General features: G+C 35.5%; 1 protein-coding gene across 1 annotated transcript; it reads left to right on the forward strand.

Annotated features, from left to right (window-relative positions):
- The first annotated feature begins 3,962 nt into the window (after window positions 1-3,962).
- Window positions 3,963-16,214, forward strand: LOC149298225 (sodium- and chloride-dependent neutral and basic amino acid transporter B(0+)-like). The gene is made up of 14 exons (XM_089487671.1): window positions 3,963-4,045; window positions 5,265-5,392; window positions 6,295-6,426; window positions 6,944-7,105; window positions 7,910-8,045; window positions 8,624-8,756; window positions 11,930-12,070; window positions 12,558-12,786; window positions 12,954-13,079; window positions 14,081-14,199; window positions 14,513-14,612; window positions 14,876-14,985; window positions 15,215-15,382; window positions 16,056-16,214. The coding sequence occupies exons 1-14, from the start codon at window positions 3,963-3,965 to the stop codon at window positions 16,212-16,214; spliced, it is 1,926 nt and encodes a 641-aa protein (XP_089343797.1).
- The last annotated feature ends 3,651 nt before the right edge of the window (window positions 16,215-19,865 follow it).

Raw genomic sequence — 19,865 nt, forward strand, 5'->3', positions numbered from 1 at the left:
CCTAATTTTGTCCTGAAAAAACATTATAGAATTTGTGTGGTTAAAATAAATGCGGGGGCAGGAAATTATGACTGAAAATAACATAGGAAAAATAAAAAAAAAAACTTCAGTCCTTAACTGGGAAAAAAAAGCCTTAGACTTTTAAGAGGTTAAAGTTTAAAGAGAATGATACCATGACTGTATTGTCATTGTATTCATTTAAAACCATTTAGCAATGTAAGGCTGATTATGATTAATTTGAATAAGAAATGCTTGACTGCTTAGGCCTATTGCATTGAGTAAAACCCCACTAAATTTACCCTAATGCCATAAAGACACTATATCTGAATTGGTGTGTGTAGGGCATTAGGCCACAGCCTTATACATGCCCCCCCCTTTGACCAGTGGAACACAACATAATACAGCATGATACAAACATGACCCAAACGGCTCGCCAGCTACTGAAACTTCTGTTGGTTACTCTACCACCTGCACCAAGTGTCATAGCCCATCCGATGCCATCAGCCATCTTTAGGACGCCCTTCCCAAGCTCTTTGGCCACCAGGATCAATAACCTTTTAATTGCTGGACGGGAGTACTGCCGCTGAAAACAACCAACCAAACCTGACCCAACACAGGGAAAGTGCGGGAAAGCCTGAACTGTGCCTGCAGTGGAAGGATAAACAGGGTGATCCCTTCTTCCACCTTCCTTTTAGCCCATTGGAGCCTGAAACAATGTTACAAGGCTCCCCAAAAATGAAGGGGGGTGCTGACAAGTCCCTCAGGCCTAGACGAGCAGTCATATCCCCCTTCCTGACTGGTCCAGACTGCCCCTTTCCCTGTACATCTAATTAGTCACCATGCACTTGTGCCTTTTAATGGTGTTTTCAAGCCTTTAGGACCCATCGTTCCATATGGAATTTAACATCAGCATGGTTAAACTTTAATGGGGCCAGTATCCCTGCAGAATAAATTGCCACTGTTTCCTCTCCTTTAATCTGTATACAACCTGCACTCATTGAACTGAATGTAATTTATGAGTTAAATAAATTTCAGTTGGCTTAGTCACTCAAGGTGTGACATTCTATAGAGGGATAATAATGGACTGCTTATAAAAGCATATTGTGTTAAATAATTACGTCTACGTGATTTATTTTAGAATGGCGGGACAAAATTTCACGTAACACTAAGAGTTGTAATATGGTCAACAATATTCGTGTAAATATGTTATATTTTAAAGGTGACACATCATTGCTATAGAAAAGGTAAATTTGCAGAGGATCAGGGAGATTAAGACAATCTTATCAACTGCTTGTGAGCTAGAGATAGTGTAGTGTGCCTTGGTAATTTGAAAGAAACTCAAATAAATTGAAGTAGTTCCAGGGAATACAGAAAAGTGAATGATTATCCAGTGAGTGGTTAATGGCAATATCCTCTCTCTCACTCAGGAAAGAAAAAACTTTGGCCAATTTCCCTTTCTCTAAGTGTTATTGCCATTAAGTTGTAGGATTGTATCCATTTCCTTCTAGTGATAAGTGACACACACACACATATGTATATGTATATATATATATATATATATATATATATATATATATATGCCTTGGCATTATGTTTTCATGAGCCAATACTCCATGTCCCTGCCCGCTAGATTAGCAAACATCATGTGCTTTACTAACCGTTACCTTACATTTAAGGGAACAGCACCTAATATTGTAATAATATATATATTATGTTGAGTCACTGTATAGTTGATCTATTGATAAACACAATTTGATGGATATACACTGAAACCAAGGCAAAATCAAAACTCATTATCAAATAAAATATTTACATTATATACATTATAAAATAAGAATTTTGACATGGAATACTGAAGAGGCTCCAGGGTTCTTTGTGCTCAAGATGGCCCTTTAAAACTAGTAGTTCATATAGAGATTATTAGTTTTTCTTGGGTTAACTTTTCCCTCTAACCTGTATTTAAATTGCAGGAACATTCATTGTTCACAAAACACAAGCATGGCTAACACCCCCCCAATATTTTTCTTTTTTTATTAAACTATGTATAATTGTAAGGCTGTTTAAATTATTTATTTAATTTATGTGTTTGTAATAATAGTTTCATCTATTATTTTTTCTGCTAAAAATGTCAAATTTAGATTTACTATAGCAAATACAGATTAATACCATCAGTATATATTTTAAAAAGCATGCAGATTTTATAAATAAAAAATACACAATGTAAAGGAAATTTTATAATAAGAAAAATATCTTAATTTTAGCTGGCTCTCAAGAAAATATAGTTCCCTGGAATCCTTCAGAACTTTCAAATTTAAATTTTTAGAGGCTTTTGTTAGGGGAGAAATGATTTGTAAATCAAGTTGGCAAAAAATTTTAGACAAAATCCAGTAAATTTAATGCAAGGAATAAATCATGTCAGGACAATATGAAGAGGTGGTGTACTTTTGATCAAATTAATGAGCATACATTTTATGGTAAATATATTTTAGAGTTTGTTTTTAAATATAATTTGCTAAAAGGCATCAGTTCTGGAGGCAATCTGGGAGTCTGAACCTGGGAAGGTGATCACTTCTCAACAACTAACTAGAATAAATAAGTTAGTAATTGCATAAAGATGGTATTGTAGGTGATCTCGGCCATATTTGTTGTATACAAACATATCAGCAGGGTGCAGGTTAATGCCGAATTGTTTCAGCGTGCACTTACCATGCTCCTCGGTTGGAATACACCCTAACATGTTTGCACGTGTATTTGTTCATGATGCCAAAGGCATTTTGGGCAGTCACTTAAGACTCCTAATTCATGACATTTGCAATCTTATCAGTATCATTACTAGGGGTAGGTGAGTTATTGGATATAATGATGGGTACCTGGATCATAGCTGTTACCCCCCTAGATAGGCACAAGAGACATACGCTCAACCACAATGCATTTGCGCCCCTGTAAGCTGCTGCTTTTCCTTTTTAATAATAATAAAATAAAGTAGAGGGGGGATAATGTATTTTTCTTTGTTGAAAATTTGTGAATAAAAAGTTTGTTTAAAAAACACTAAATAAATCAAGTATCGGCATATAAGCTTGAAAGAGCAGGGTCTTCTCGTTCTGTACCAGTATGTGGTCACCTGCGTTCATCTCATTGTGAAATTGTACACTGTAAATTACAATGTTGTCCCCTATTGTAATAGCGCTACAGATTCCAAAAGGCGCTCTATAATTATCTGTAAAGTAACATAAAGATTAATTCCTGTTTGTACTTTTATCACTTATCATGATACTTTTATTACATTATTATTATTATTAGATGATGTCATTATTCAAACAATTCAATTGTTACATTAAGTTTTTGATGCATCGGTTGGTTTTTTTAAGGAATTTTGAGTGTCACGGAGCTGTATGTTTTTCATTAGGATCTCTTACCTGTGCCTTATACACAAAAATCCATGTATTTTCTTTACTTTTAAAAAAAAAACAAAAAAAAAAACAGCATAAAACATGTTTTTAAAAAAAGATAATTCAAGGCAATATAACAATGATTACACAAGCACTCGATGTGGAAGACTTGGCACAGAAATATTTCCTTAAATACGTTTCATGATTTAAGGTGAACAGGTCGTCTAGTCACAAAACATTCTGAACCTGTCAGCCAAACTCTATCTCGTTGAAACTTCCCTCACTGTTTCATTGTTCTAACGCAAATTATTTACAGAAGATGTTGCAAGATAATTTGTCCATCCCATTTGTGAAAGCCATCTTTGCTGGAATTGAATTAATTAAAGGAGGTGGCGAGGCTGTATAAAATGAGCCTTGTGTAAGAAGTCTTTCCAGTTGGTTTCACTGGAGAGTGGAGTGAAAAGAAGAGGGTGGGTCAGAGGTTGGCTAAGACATTAGGCTAAGTGCCACACAAGGACAGACGAGTACCTGGGAAAGTAACAAGCACTATTTATCCTCTCTTCGCTTTCAGGAATGGGGATCTCGCTGCCTAACTTCCTCAAGTGTTGCAACAAGAAGGAAAGCCATGATCTGGTAAGTGCCATTAATTACTCTGTGTGTTAAGAACTACCCAGGTAGTTGGCGGTCAGTTGAGTTGGAAAGGTGCTTTTCTTCCTGTTTGACCAGTTTGGTTTCCAAAAATGTGTAAAAAATATGCATATTTGTATATACACATACATACGTGTTTTAATGCAATGTTAACTTCCATGTAGAAGCAGCATGATCTCAAACATGTCTACGTGTTTTCTTGTCTTACTGTAGTACAAAAGCTTTATTATTTTTGAAATATATATATATATATGAAGCCTTAATTATACATACATTCTATCTATCTATCTATCTATCTATCTATCTAATCATCACCTTTCTACATGTTTGTTGATCAGTCTTTCTATCTTACTTATAAAAGATGAGAGTTGGTACCGTGTTAGCCGTAGAATTACAGGAGACAGGTGGAGTTTGAATGATATTGAGTCTCTAACCATCTCACTGGAAATGGGAAATTCTGAAAAGGGAACATAATAACAATTTATAGATTAAAAATAATAAAAGCTGGGTTGATGTGTTCTGGTAAAACCTGTTTTCGCAATACTGCATTTCTGTGGATGCATTCCTGCATTTGATCTACGTGTTTAAACGTTAAAATGACGTCTATTCAACATTTGGTCCAAAGGTTCTTTAGTGATGTGGGGCATTGATCAACTAGTTTTCTTCACATGCATCCCTTTTGAAGCAGCTTCTGGGACAGCTCACCGTGTATTATGTGTACCTTCTTACAGCCACATGTACTCTCAGACTAGAGATAAGAACAATGAAATACTTGTTGGGAGATTTTTATTATAGGAGAGGTAATAGATAGGTTCAATATTGAACATTCGTATCTTTTACCAGCAAATTATTATGTTTCATGGGAGTACAAGAACTAAACATTGTTATATAGAGCTACCTTTGTTTAAACCCCAATCAGATCTTAGTGGCAAACTCTTTGTAACCTAAACTATAACGCAAACATCCCTTTGAGCTCTGCTTTATACTGACATTTACTTTTGAATAAATGACCTATACATGTTTGTATTCCAAGAAACATGTAAAACATGTATTAGAGCGCCATATGGATCTGAAACTGTAGCTGGATTTGATGATGTTCTTAGCTTCTGTTGTCTATACCAGGCCATTTTAACACTGATATTACAGAGACAATGCCTAAATGCGTCATTTTGTATTCATTTTATATATATTTTTTCTCAATGTCAAGGATAAAGGTGTGGTGGAAAGTGGAGATGAGAACACCGAACGTGGAAACTGGTCCAGTAAAACAGAGTACCTCCTGTCTATGGTGGGCTATGCCGTGGGTTTAGGGAACGTGTGGAGATTCCCCTACCTCACTTTTCAAAATGGAGGAGGTAATTACATCATGGGATATTGTTAGCGGCATTACTGTACGACTACATGACCATGACTGGTACCAGGTTTTGCTATAAGTTCTTAAGAATCCTGAGACATTTCACTATTTCACCTTGCAACTTAGCCTTAGATAACTTGAAACCAGATGTTTCCTATGATTCTTGTATGATGTCTCTGTAATATGTTTTTAGCTGTTGGTTAGAAGGTTTGCCAATATATGTGACATGCATAGTAAAATATGTTAAACGTATAGACATCCTAAAATGTATAAATATCTACGGCAGGACTGCCCCATCCATGCTTGATTTCTCCTTATGCGCAATAAACCCACCTATTACATCATTGACCTTCATGGCTCAAATTCTTAAAGCTTCAGCAGAAATTAGTCCATGTATATATATCCCTCCTGGAAACTTGGCACCGCAACCCGTGAGGCAGTGGATGAATTACAGAAATGTGTGCCTGAAGGTGACAATAGATCACAGAGCCTGCAATCCTTTGGCACCTCTTTGGTCAATAAACATGACCCCGATGCTTTGTGTGATTTGAGTCACCAGATTTATTGAAAGATGTGAAACTATTCAAATTATAATGATAAACCAAGGGAAATAAAAAAAAAGGTTTAAACCATCCACATAGGATGTACACCAGTACAAATTATCCCGTTAATGGTTTCCCTGCTTATTTTGTATTGCACACTGCAAATTTTACAACAGTGAAGATAATAACATGGATGGCTCATCAAATGTGGGTATTTATTTGTATAAATAATTAAATAGTGTATTGAATAATTGCATTGGGGAATTGCATAACCAAATCTAATCAATATATATGACTATTTCAATATAAAACATATAATTATTTCTTTATACCATTAATGACCTGTGTCTCTTTTTTTCAGGTGCTTTCCTTATTCCATATGCTATCATGCTTGCTTTTGCTGGATTGCCCTTGTTTTTTCTAGAATGTTCCCTTGGACAGTTTTCTAGCTTGGGACCAGTAGCCATGTGGAAAGTCCTCCCTATCTTTGAAGGTAAGTAGACCAACACCTGATGAAGGGTCAACTGTTTATTTTATAAGTGTTAAGGATAGTGACTGAGGCTGAACACACTGCTAGTGGATCATAAACCAAACATTCAAATGGCTAAAATTAATTATTACAAAATATTCTACAATCGAATAGGTAATCTACCATAAAATGTATTTGAGTATGGAAGCAGCACTAGCAGACAGGATCACTGGTGGTGGAATTGCCAATGCATTATGCATCTCCTAATAAAATCATTCTATAGAATTTGTGGGTTGAAACAGGTTGCCATTGAACTCAGCTAAAGTAAAATAGTCCCTAATAAAAGACCACCTGGGTTTAATAATGACCTTTAGAAAAGTCATGTCTAATTCCATGCCTCGAATCCCACCAGTGTGCGGGAAACCTAAATAAAAATAATAAACGTCTGACAGTTTAAATGTATTAAATGATTACCGAGGGCAAATCGATGCTCTTTGTCCATATATGGAAGAAGTAAACATGTTATTTTGTTTTCTTATAGGTGTTGGGATTACAATGGTCCTTATTTCAACCATGGTGACCATATATTATAATGTCATCATTGCCTACAGCTTGTATTATTTATTTGCTTCTTTCACAAGTGTGCTTCCATGGTCCGAGTGTTTTGCATGGTCTGACAGCAAATGTAGTAGAACACCCAGAGGTAAATCTTTTGTTTAGTTGAAAAAAATGTGAATGAAAAGCGTGAATGTTTTTTTCCAAAAATAAAAGCAAATAGTTGGTCAAAAAATGGTCACATATGCATAGATTTACAGGCAAGAAATATAGAAATATAGAGAGATCAGCATGAATCACGCAAACTTACATGAAGGTTTATTTATTGATTGTATCGTAAAGAAATCAATATATATGTTAACATCCCTTTGCTGGAAACAAAGGTGCATATATTATTGTCAAATGACTTTAACTAGAGATTAAGACAAAATTAATTTATTTACTATAAACTAAACTCATTAATTTAATTTAATGTATTTACTATAAATTCAACTCACATTGTAGCTTAGTGAGAAAACACCAAAATTACCTGCTTTCGATCGTTTTCATTGATTTGGTTTGGAATGTAAATCACTTTAAGTAATGTGTATCAGGGAACTGTTATATAATTAGACAATTTAGTTAAACTACTTCTGAATGGTTTACTTATTAAGCTCTACCGGTGTGTTAGCATTCCAGACCACAAGTGAAACATCCCATAGATTTACAGAATATGTGATGAAAACACATCAGGAACATTCAGTGGGATATTTGTTCAGGAAATGGACATTGTTTGGGAAGCTTATCAGAGGGTTATTAATCACGTCCATTACATTTTTTTCTCTTTTCAAATGTTTGACATTCTACTTACAAACAAGTTAGATAAGGTATCAACGCTGCGCCCATTCAACTCTCAAATTAATTTAATTACCAATTTAGTTAATAATAATGATTGATGAATTTCCTTTCACAGAGTTTTGTGATGTCATTCTGGATCCTAATCGTACCGAAACGGTTAATACCACTTGGGTAAAGGAAAATAATTACACCTGTCTGGAAAATACAACAGTGACTCTAGAGGCAGAACTTCCAAGCAAACAATACTGGGAGTGAGTATATGAAGATAATAAATAAATTGCTTCCATACTGGCTATATGGAGATTTCTTGAGGTTAAGTGCTTCATGTAGGCTGAAGTCTCTTACCTATGATGAGTATGACTTTTTCCAAATCCAAGTTGTATACACTAATAAAAACATTAGAGGATTAAAATAATGCATATATATAATATATATCTGCATGATATTATATATATCTGCATGATATTATATATATATGCATGCCATCCTGTCTGTTTTAAGAATCTGTATGACGATCTGTCCTCTGTTAAGTTGTTTTTGGCTGGTTCAGACAGAACAGTTCCTGCTTAATCTAAAATCTCGCCTACACCCTATAAAAGAACATAAACTGCGCATGTAACTACTTAATACAATGGTAAAGGTGATGTCTACCTTGGCCCACCTCCCAGATACAGGCTGCAGATGACCAATTCCAAACCTTAACCGCATACCAGCAATCCAGGATTATTATTCTCCTTATCTGATGACCTGTTTGATTGTGTTAACATGAAATACTCAAATTGTTTTTGTATAAATAGCTGTATTAAAATGTTATGTTGATATTCCTTAGGAAAGTGGCACTTCGTCGTTCAAGTGGACTTGATGAGACTGGGGAAATTGTCTGGTACTTGGCCCTCTGCCTCCTCCTTGCATGGATAATAATAGGAGCTGCATTGTTCAAAGGAATCAAGTCATCAGGAAAGGTTCTAAATCTATCTATCTATCTACTTTACTTTTTTAACTTTACTTTTCTTCCTTACCCACCTACACGCATATCTGTCATAGTCTGAGACAAAGAAAAGTATTGGATAGTAAAGCTTGGAATGTACCTCCTGTGGAAGTGTTTGACTAAATGCCTTAAGCATGGTGGTTTAATATTTGTTAATTGAATGCATTTCAGTTTTACTTGTAAATTAAATGTAGCATTTATCTAATAACTATTCAAAAAAACCTTCTAACTTTGTATCATTGACATTGGTAGATCGATTTCACACCGGTTTAAATGGCATTTAGTGGTAGACATGCAAGTGGAGGACTTTTGGATGGGGGCTTAATGACAGCAGATGAGCTTAAAGGGGGACTGTCGCCAGCACAGTTTTAGTAAATGAATACATTAAACCGTTCTAAACCTTTTTTTTTTCTTAATCAGTCGAGATCAAGGGCAGCCATATAGGGGGCATGTTAAAATAGAAGAGAAAAACTTGGGCATTATAATAATCACTTATGTTGCTTTTGAGACCAATAACCCTTTGTCGTAAATGTATGTCATAGGTCTTCTGAAAGCAAATTCTGACATACTGCTTCATTATGACAAATGACCTACTAGAACAGTAAAATGACAATAAAACCTAAACACTATTACATCATAAACTGTAATAGATAAACAAAGCCGGAGTACGTAAGAAGGGTTTCCTTTTGATGGGATGTTTGTTATGTACCAGGTTGCCCTAGAATGCAGACATTTTTAGTCAACATAAAACTAAATTACACTTAGAAGCCTGATAATGTATATCATTAACAGACAGCACCTACCAATCAACTCTGTTATGAAGATTGCACGGCACTATAAATCCGTGACATTGCAAGGGCAAGTCCTATTGAACTTAATGCCCCATATATACAATAGCATATTAAAGTGAATGATACCACTGTATTTGGCATTAAAACATATTGGGTTTTAAACCCAAGTCATTGAACTGTCAATAATATAAGCTACAAAGCATTAAAACATACTGTAGAGTAAACCATTAAAATATATTGCACCATAAAGCGAACTGATATGTCAAATATGAATCTATATTGCCACATAAAGAATCCATTTGAACCAAATATTAACATAATTTGCTAGGTGCTGTAGGTGCTAGGCGCTGTAATAAAAAACGTATTTCCTGTACGATTTCGAAACAAGCAGTTTGTCGTTGAGGGTCCTATCATGTCTGCCAGAAGAAAACGCTTTCTGTTATTACAGGATGTTTTGGCATGGTCTAGCTCCACTATACATTAAAATTCCCAATCCATTCCATGGAAAATAGAGAAAATTTCATGATTGTTATCACATAAAAACAACAACTGGAACTTTTGAGAAGATTTTTGGGGTCTCTATGGAAATAATCTATCAGTGTCTGCTTTTGTGTCACGTGACTATTTTGCATAATTAAAGGATTTATGTCTGAGGCAGTCAACAGCGCTATGAAAGATTTTTCTTGTGCTGACTTTCGGTTACAAAAGTGTTCTGCAGAATGGATGGACCAACAACAAAGAGCCATATTGTTCACTATGTTTTAGGCTTATTTTGCTGCTTCCAATCTGTTTTCTGAGGCTCAAAGTATCAATCAGCCTTTAAGTCCCATGAGGCCCTCAGACTACTGCTTAGAAACCTCTATCCATACCTGGATAACATGGACATGCTTTCCTTCACTCAGTGATCAAGGGGGTACTTTGACCATTGCCCCTTATTATCCCATTTGTTGAGGGTTGACTGGACCTTGAGCAAAGGTTTTGAGATTCTATAGTATAATTAATTGTTCTGGCCATATAAAGATTGTGTTTTTCTGAATGGGATAAAAGGGTGGAGCCTAAAGGGAGTGGGGCCACACACTCACATGCAGCATTGAGCTCTAGGCTACCCGGTACAGCTACTGGGTAGTTTGGAGCTCATTCACAAGTGTTTAGGCTGTGCGTGTCTTAGACATACACAGTTAAAACACAATGCTGGCTGTGCACAGTGTAATGTACTGTGCATAGGCAGTATTTTTACGCCGGGGCAGACCCACATTTTATGAGACATGACCCAAAAAACAGGACTGTCCTAGGAAATTCAGGGCTCTTGCCATATTTGGTATAGGTGTGCTTGAAGGATGTGATGTAGGAAGTTTTGTGATTCATTCTGCAGTACCACCCAATCTGTTGTTTGAATAATTTCATTTTATGTGAGACACGTTGAAGAACGTGAAGGTATATTTTGGCACTAAGTTGCATCTTACTGACTCTTATTATAATGCCTACTGAACATACCAGTTTTACGTGTAGTTCATATTTGCTCATCCGAGCTTTATTCCCATAGGGTTTAGACTAATTACCCTTTGTGAGAAATCCAGTCTTGTTCTATATTTTAGAATGTGTTCCACTCTGTTCATCATACTTTGTACGCATTTAGTTTGTTTTTTTTGTTTTTTGGTTTCATCCTGTTGAAATTGAACCTTTTTTACTTTATCTTAGGCAGTGATATTTTTTTTTAATTTTCTTTTGTGTTTTTTTTTTAACTTTTCTGAGGCTGCTGATCAGTCTCTGACAAATCACCACTCACTATACCTGAATGGAGTATATATAGATGGTGTCCATTCATGAAGGAAGTCTCGCATGATCACGTCATCGCGCTAGACTTCCAAGTTGAATGATGGTCCCCAGCATCTGGTAACTGTCTGGTAGCAGTGTGCAAAGGTTTTAAGGGGTTCATAACAGGGTTATTGTTAATTTACAGTAATATAGTGAGACGATTACCGGCATCAGATAAGTCACTAGAAAGTACAACTTAGTTTGTTTAAAGTTGCTAATTTTCTGTTTTCCATCATTATAAATGCAATATAGTATAAGTCATAAGGAGATTTTGGAACATATATGCCTAGCTATGGGGCAATAATTAAGAGCATTCCATTGGGTTCCTTGTTGACTGCATCAGAAAATATTCCCCAGAGTTGTTTATTATAGTCAATTTCCTCTCCTTATCATGTCAGTGATGTTGAGAATATGTAGAATACAAAGTAGACTTTATGTCTGTTTATTGAAAATCGAAAGATTCCTGCAAGATGTTCCATGAAAACGACAGCAATATTTTTGATATAATAAACAGCTTATAATATGTATCATATTTTCTTAGGTGGTATACTTTACAGCAATATTTCCATACGTGGTCCTTCTCATTCTGTTGGTACGAGGCGCTACGCTGGAAGGTGCTTACGAAGGGATCAGCTATTATATCGGAGAACAGTCAGACTTTTCCAAGCTAAACAACGCAGATGTAAGTTTTTACCCTTCCTAATCCTATTAGTATACACTTAATACTTAAAATTAGCTGGACCGCAGGTAGCTGATACAGTTTGAATTATCACTTTCCAATTATTCACAATTAATTATCTGACTCATTAGGGAGGGGTATATTTAAAAATACCTTTAATAGGAGATTTTAAATGCTAACCAACCCACATTGCTTGTTGTTTACCCCGACCTAGAATAAATCTTTGTGAATGAAAATACTTGCCCTGATGCATAGCATCCAGAATTAGTTTTCTCCAACATTCTCGTCTAAGTTAATCATTCTACATAATGGAAATAATTAGAACGTTTTCTCATTAAGGAAAAGGCTTTGGGTAGGGTTGCATTAGGTACCTAATGATGCAGATAGCAGGTTGCAGTTTTAACAAGTCCATTCATAACCAATCCAGTGGAGGAACGCTCATCTGCTACTGAATCTCAGTGGCATATAATGTTTTTGATTCTCATTCTAGGTCTGGAAGGATGCTGCCACTCAAATCTTTTTCTCCTTATCAGTGGCCTGGGGCGGTTTGGTGGCTCTATCATCTTACAACAAATTTCACAACAGTTGCTATTCAGATGCCATTATGGTGTGTGTCACCAATTGCCTGACAAGTGTTTTCGCTGGCTTTGCCATATTTTCCATCCTCGGACACATGGCTTTTAAAGCCCAAAAACCAGTGAAGGATGTCGTAGATTCAGGTGAGCATAAATATAATCGATATCTAACTTTGTAAATGAAAGTTTGACACAAAATGTTAAGAATATATTTATATGTTCCCCTAAACAAATATTTATTCTGACAATATGTTGGTTAAACTATTGGCTGAGTTTGGTGCATTTATTAATATATATATTTCATATCCTAGGGTTTGCATTAGCGTTCATTGCCTATCCAGAAGCTTTGTCTCAGCTGCCAGTAGCCCCTCTTTGGTCAATCTTATTCTTCTTCATGCTCCTGACCCTTGGGCTTGATTCTCAGTTTGCTTCTGTAGGTGAGTACAACCACCCTATTAAGAGATCACGTTCATCGTAGTACTTTGTTTACTGGGTTCAAAAGCAACTCCGCCTTCACTATAAATATTGCATTTTATTATTATTATTTTTTTAATGGCTAGCTATTATCTGCTATCTCTGTTATATATCTATATTACACATCCCTATATTACATCTGATATTCTAATTGCACTCACAAATATACTCCTCTTGTAATAAATATTGAACCTCAGTTTCCTGTTGAATGAACTATACACCTAAACACCGATATATAAACAGTATAATCTGAGAAAGATTATAAGTATTTACATCCTTTTGCTGGCTTTCTTTTCACATATAGTATATTGGCTATTTGCCGTAACCTTCTTGTCAGAACTGGTCTATTGAGCACTTTCTCACTCACTTCCCAGGCTGATGCATTTTTAATCGTATAATTATTCACAATTAATTATCTGACTCACTAGGGAGGGGTATATATATATATATATTTATAAAATGAGGATACAATTCTAAAGTAACTTAAAAACACTTTTAATAGGAGATTTTAAATGCTAACCAACCCACATTGGACAGGGTTCCAGAGTTCTCCTTAGCATCCGGGGATAAATTTACTAAAGTATTACGTAACAATTTTATCTCACAGCTCTGTGTAATGAAGGATCAATTATACCCATCTGGTAGAATTACTTACATTAAAACTTATTGTGAGTTCCGTCTTGATGGTAGATTAAAAGATCTATGGTCTACTCATCTATGGTCTATTTATTCAGGAGTAATAAATAATAAGTGAACTAGCCACCAGGCCAAATGGTTGCTTCCATAAAGTAAGGTCAGAGCTATTATCTGTGGCTAATTATGCAGGTTTTACAACAAAAGACACAGCAAGCCAATAATGTGGTTAATATCTGATGGTGAATCAAGACAGACAGAAGACAGACAGAAGATCAAAGTTGGCCAATCTATTGAAATGTAACACAAATCTGTATGTCGATTTTTCCAGAGACAATTACAACTACCATACATGATGCTTATCCAAAGGTGATGAAGAAAATGCGAGGCATTATTACAGTGGGAGCCTGCATCGTATTCTTTTTCCTTGGCCTTCTTTGTGTTACACAGGTATGTCTTTGATGTCCATCCTAAGGATATCTGAAAAAAGCAATAGTGATTGTTTTTTATTGACATAAAATTTGAAAAATACATTATTTGGCAAATAAAATGAAATTGATTTAAATAAATTTTGACTTGGATTGATGTGCATAGACCCCTTTCTTCTTAGTTATCCTGCGCATAGAATATTTTAAATCAATCTAATACATTATGGAATGGGTATTATGCAAGTGACCTTTTTAATTATTATGGTAGATGAAGCCCAGATCATCACACACATCAGCTTGGTAATCACTTGACATTTTTAACTCTTTATTTTCAGGCAGGAATTTTCTGGGTGGATCTGATTGATAATTTCTGCGCTGGATGGGGAATCCTTATTGCAGCTATTTTGGAGATCACAGGAATTTGTTGGATTTATGGTGAGTTCACACGGCATTTCAGACACAAATACGAGTGAAATGGAAATTATATGTCCAGGATATAAAGAAATAGCATAAGCGAATATTTTCTATAAAACATGCTTTTAACCAAAGGTGTGGCTAAACTGCAGGCCCCACCCTCTGTTCCGCCCATGCCACGTCTAGAAAATGGGGGTTCTATGTAGCTTTATGTGTTGTACTGCTTTAGCAAACATGCCTGGACAGAAATGCTCAGGATACTCTTTCTTTTGTGTTTTTTGTAGGTGGAAATCGTTTCATTGAAGATATCGAAATGATGATTGGGAAAAAACACTGGTCCTTTTGGCTGTGGTGGAGAATCTGCTGGTTCGTTATTACCCCTTTGCTACTGATGGTAAGCTAATGCAACTCCATGTCCATGGTAAAAGATAATTCTGTACTTGTCCATGTTGTAAAGAAGTATCCTTGCCATCAGGTTCTATATGACTCTTCCTGAACTTCTGTCAGGTTTAGTTTAATGCTATATACTTCATAGCCATCTATGTATTGTTTGGATAACTGCATAACAATGTTTGAATACAATGTATCATGAATAATTCTACAACTCATTGCTTTTGCCACAGGCCATATTGATCTGGTCATTGGTGACCTTTGAAAATCCAAAGCATGGCTCGATTGAATACCCAGAATGGGGCATTGCTATAGGTTGGTGCATGATCATTTTCTGCATCATATGGATTCCTATCCTAGCCGGAATAAAGATATTCAAATCTAAGGGAACCTTTCTTCAGGTAAGCCCAGAGATCGATTAGTAACCTAGACGTAACAGAATCCGTACTAATGGCTTCCAGGTCATACCAGATGAGTTTATGGTCATGCTACTGCTATGCTAGATGAAGGCTTTGTGGTTAGGAAACATTTAAGAGGGGAAAAAACTTTATGGTGCCACTTCAAATAGTAGAGAGATAGTCACTAGTCATACACATGGGCAACCCAATTTATTGTAACTTTACATCACTATTACCTGTAAACAAGGACACAAGTATATACATGGGCTCAATGCCTTAGTTTGTGGATAATTAGGTAAACCCTTTTAGAGATTGTAAGCTTGCAAGCAGGGCCCTGGTTTGTCTTTGTCAGTTCTTATTTTGTTATATTTGGACTGTAAGAAGTCCTGCGTAAACTGTTAGAACGATATAAATAAAAGATAATAATATTAAAATTAAAACCTCCACTGGCAGATTCTGATATGCTTCACACCAGGCTACTAAATGTATTTTTTCAGCCCCTTCCAACATAAGATTAATGAAACATGATATACGATTAGAATACCTGGGCCCACCATAAAGCGAACATGACCTGCAAACCATAAGGGGAAAGAAAGATATACTGAAAAGATGTATATTTTAGGTTCACGTGTATCATAAGGAATGTAATCATGGTTCTATGCTTTTTTTTTCTTAGCGATTTAAGAAGATCTGCCAGCCCACTCCAGAATGGGGACCAGCCCTTGAAAAACATCGTGAGGGAAGATATAAAGCCACTCGTGATCTCCATAAAGTTCCCAATGGTGTAGAAATAACGACAATTGAGGGAGGATACGACAACAAGGCATTTTCATAGTATTGATGTTCAGAAAAATGCCACGAACATGGAAAAAAATGATTTATTTATTGTTTTCCTCACCAAGGACACATTGAATCCTAATTGGAAAGCTAACTGTATACACAAATTAAATATTGATAGTGGGACACTTTAGTTATCACAATTACAAAAGATAAGCTGCATTGGTTGGATTGAAACATCAGGTATACGGTTAGTCCTTGTTAACCTGGGAATGAAAATGTGATTCTCATTTGATAATTTACAGCAGGTTTCTGTACATATATGATACATATGTATATTTTGCTTTTTCTGATCCAACCTCTCTCCAACGCAGTTTTATATATGTATATGTGTATTGCAAGAGATTAGATAGATACATGTTTATATTTTATATTCTATTCATAGGACTTCTGTAATTGTTTACTAATCCCCCAAAAAATGTCATTGTTTGCTAAACCTGAATGTCTACTAACAATTAAGACTGGATTGGCATCCAAGCCGCCCCTAGATCAGGATTTTTCTTTCTATGTGCCACCTGGAGTTGAGCAATCGGCTGGATTATGTGACACAATGTCACTTCTCCCACAGTAGTGGTGTGGCAACTTCGTATGTGCTAGGTAATATGCCCAAGTTTTAAAAAACTGCCCATCTGGCTACTCCTTAGTAAGAATAAGTATATCAATAAATAAAAATATTAAAAAAAATAATAAGCATTGTTGACAAAGGGAAAATTTCATTAAACATGGGTTAAACTGAATGGAGGTTTCTATAATTGTAAATGTAAATAACCTGCCTCTTTGGCAACAAAGTATAAAGTATTATTATTATAATACAGACAGCAAGTATTACAAGTTTGGGACCATATGGAGCCCCCACCTCAGTACATTTTAAGTTATGGGTTATGTTAAATTTAAATACCCAGCCCTTTTCTTCTAAAATTACATTTCTGTATTTTTGTAGCTTAAATCTCTTGAAATTCCCTTTAATTCCCCTAGGGGGCCCACATTTGTTTTATGTGCCAGCTTGTTTTACACACAATATGAGAATGGATTTATGTAAACTTGGCCACTGGTGTATTCTCTTGTTGTCTCTCTACATGTGTATTGCATATAATTGTATTAAATTGTTCATTGTTTAATAATGTAGCATCACAGTGTTTTGGTTAGCTGAGCTGAGCCACTTAGGTATGGTATATTTTGGGTGAGATGTGAGAAACCAAACATCACCACCTAGTGTGCATCTACAGTACTACAGTCAGATGTTGAATAACTATATTGGCACACTCATTTACACGGTTCCCATTCTGCCTATAGTATGACAATTTTAATTAATGTATACCTGTACAGTATACCATCTGCCATATCTAAGAAAGAAACAGTTTATCTGTGTGTGTATGGAAAACATGTAATTCAAAGCAAGACATTTTATGGTATATAAGGTGCTCTTTTCCCCTGGGCCTCAAGAAAAATATGCTGCACATTTTCACGTCTTAACATCAGAGATACTGCCAGCTTGTAATTAAACAGTTCATTTCAAGAGTGGGACTGATTTGATTAAAGATTCCATGTTTTTTTTGGGCCAATATGGCTATTTTTTTCTCACTAGTGGCAGTCACGGCAAGACTTTAAGGATAATTCTACATATAGTGGTAAAAGTGATCAGTAATTAATTGTTAATTATAAAATTACGGTGGTACTCTTGGACTGGAGTAGGAGGCTTCTTGCCCTAAATACACCTGCATTCCCAAGAATAGATCTTCTGCATACCAAGGAGGCTCAGACAAGCATGTATTACCATTACAGTATTTTTTGCTAATTGCTAACACTGGTACAAATTACATTGGAAATTACATAGGCAGTGATGTTTTTTTTAATATTGTCTTAATGTTTGTTTTTCAAAATTGATAATAAAATTTTGACTAAATATACTTTTAGTTTCCCTTTTTTAAAGGTTGAAGTACTAATTATGTATTCCAAATTGCTATTTAAGATTGACACACTATAACTTTCAAACCTGGGATATGTATAACATCTTTGTATTTAAATTGATTAACAAGTAATCTCTTAATTGAATCACCCATTAAAAATCTCACAGATATATAAAATTCAGAAACCATATTTTAATACTTTACCAACTAATTACTGAAAGTAATAGTGATGTAATAAATGGAGGAAAGTATTCACTTTACTAAGTTCCATGGAATTTGGAAATATCTCATATACAGTTGTGTGAAAAAGAAAGTATACCCTCTTTGAATTCTATGGTTTTACATATCAGGTCTAAAAATTACTTAAATACAACCTCAGATGAACAAAAATACATGACGTATTATACTGTGTCATCATTTATTCTACAAAAATAAAGCCAAAATGGAGAATCCATGTGTAAAAACTAAGTACAACCTTACTGCTTCCATAGGAATTAAGATGCTAAGTAGCAGACAGGTGTTGCCAATCAAATGCCCTTGATTAACTGATCATCATCAAGTGTGAGTACATATAGCTGACCAGCCCAGATAAAATGCTGCCCTGCAGTATGAGGGATGTATAACTGACTAATTCCCTAAGTCTATACATCCCACATATGGCACTTTATCTGTGCTGCTCAGCAATATGTAAAAATGATATGTGTCTTGGAAAACATGGCCGATGTGGTCACCCTGGTCCTGAAGTCCATCATTCTACAATGGAAAACATTAAAGATAGTTGCCAATCTTCCCAAGAGTGGCCATCCCAGCAAATTCACCCCAAGGACAGACCTTGCAATGCTCAGAGAAATTGCAAAAAACCCACCCAAGATACATCTCAGACTCTACAGGCCTCAGCATGTTAAATGTTAGTTCGTGAAGTGCAAATAGAAAAATACTTTGTTTGGAAGGGTTGCCAGGAGAAAGCCTCTTCTCTCTTGTGGCAGGGCGCCTTAGGTTTGTAAAGTTGCATCTAAACAAACCACCAGACTTCTGGAATAGACAAATCCAAAGTGGAGATGTTTGGCCATAATGCACAGCACCACATTTGGCAAAAATCAAACACAGCATATCAGCAAAAACACCTCATACCAACTGTCAAGTTTGGCAAAAATTGGGTCATGCAACAGGACAATAATCCCAAACACATCAGCAAATCTACAACAGAATGGTTAAAAAAATTAAAAAATAAAAGTGTTGCAGTGGCCCAGTCAAAGTCCAGACCTCAACCCGATTGAAATGCTGTGCATAAACAAATGCCCGCAAACCTCAGTGAACTGAAGCAACCTTGTAAAATTCATCCACATCAACGTGAGAGGGTGATAAAGTTATACAGAAAATGATTACTACAAGTTATTACTGCTAAAGCAATTGAGTCATAAGGTGTACTTATTTTTTCAGACAAGGCTTCTCCATATTGGCTTTTTTTTAGTAGAATAAATCATGACACAGTGTAATATGTTATGCGTTGATGTTCATCTGACAATGTATTTATCTAATTTTTAGAACCACTAAGGAATGGATGATTGTTATTATGTCCCGATATGTGAAACCATAAAATTCAAAAAGGATGTACTTTCTTTTTCACTGTACATTAGATTGCCATCTATATTTGCTAGTTATAAAGTTAACATGAGAATGTGTGTATCATCTATGTTGCAAAAGTATATATTTCTGAAGAGCAGTGTATTTATAAGGTGCAT

Source organism: Sceloporus occidentalis, unplaced genomic scaffold (assembly GCF_023333645.1).
Source record: "Sceloporus occidentalis isolate IW3139 unplaced genomic scaffold, rSceOcc1.0.p SCAF_34, whole genome shotgun sequence".
NCBI classification, from domain to species: domain Eukaryota; kingdom Metazoa; phylum Chordata; class Lepidosauria; order Squamata; family Phrynosomatidae; genus Sceloporus; species Sceloporus occidentalis.

Bases quoted from the DNA above. Each gene is read 5' to 3' on its own strand.
- LOC149298225 (XM_089487671.1), top strand. From the start codon at position 3,963: ATGGGGATCTCGCTGCCTAACTTCCTCAAGTGTTGCAACAAGAAGGAA. The intron at 12,787-12,953 runs GTGAGCATAAAT...TTCATATCCTAG, and splicing joins GAAGGATGTCGTAGATTCAG to GGTTTGCATTAGCGTTCATT. The intron at 14,986-15,214 runs GTAAGCTAATGC...CTTTTGCCACAG, and splicing joins TTACCCCTTTGCTACTGATG to GCCATATTGATCTGGTCATT.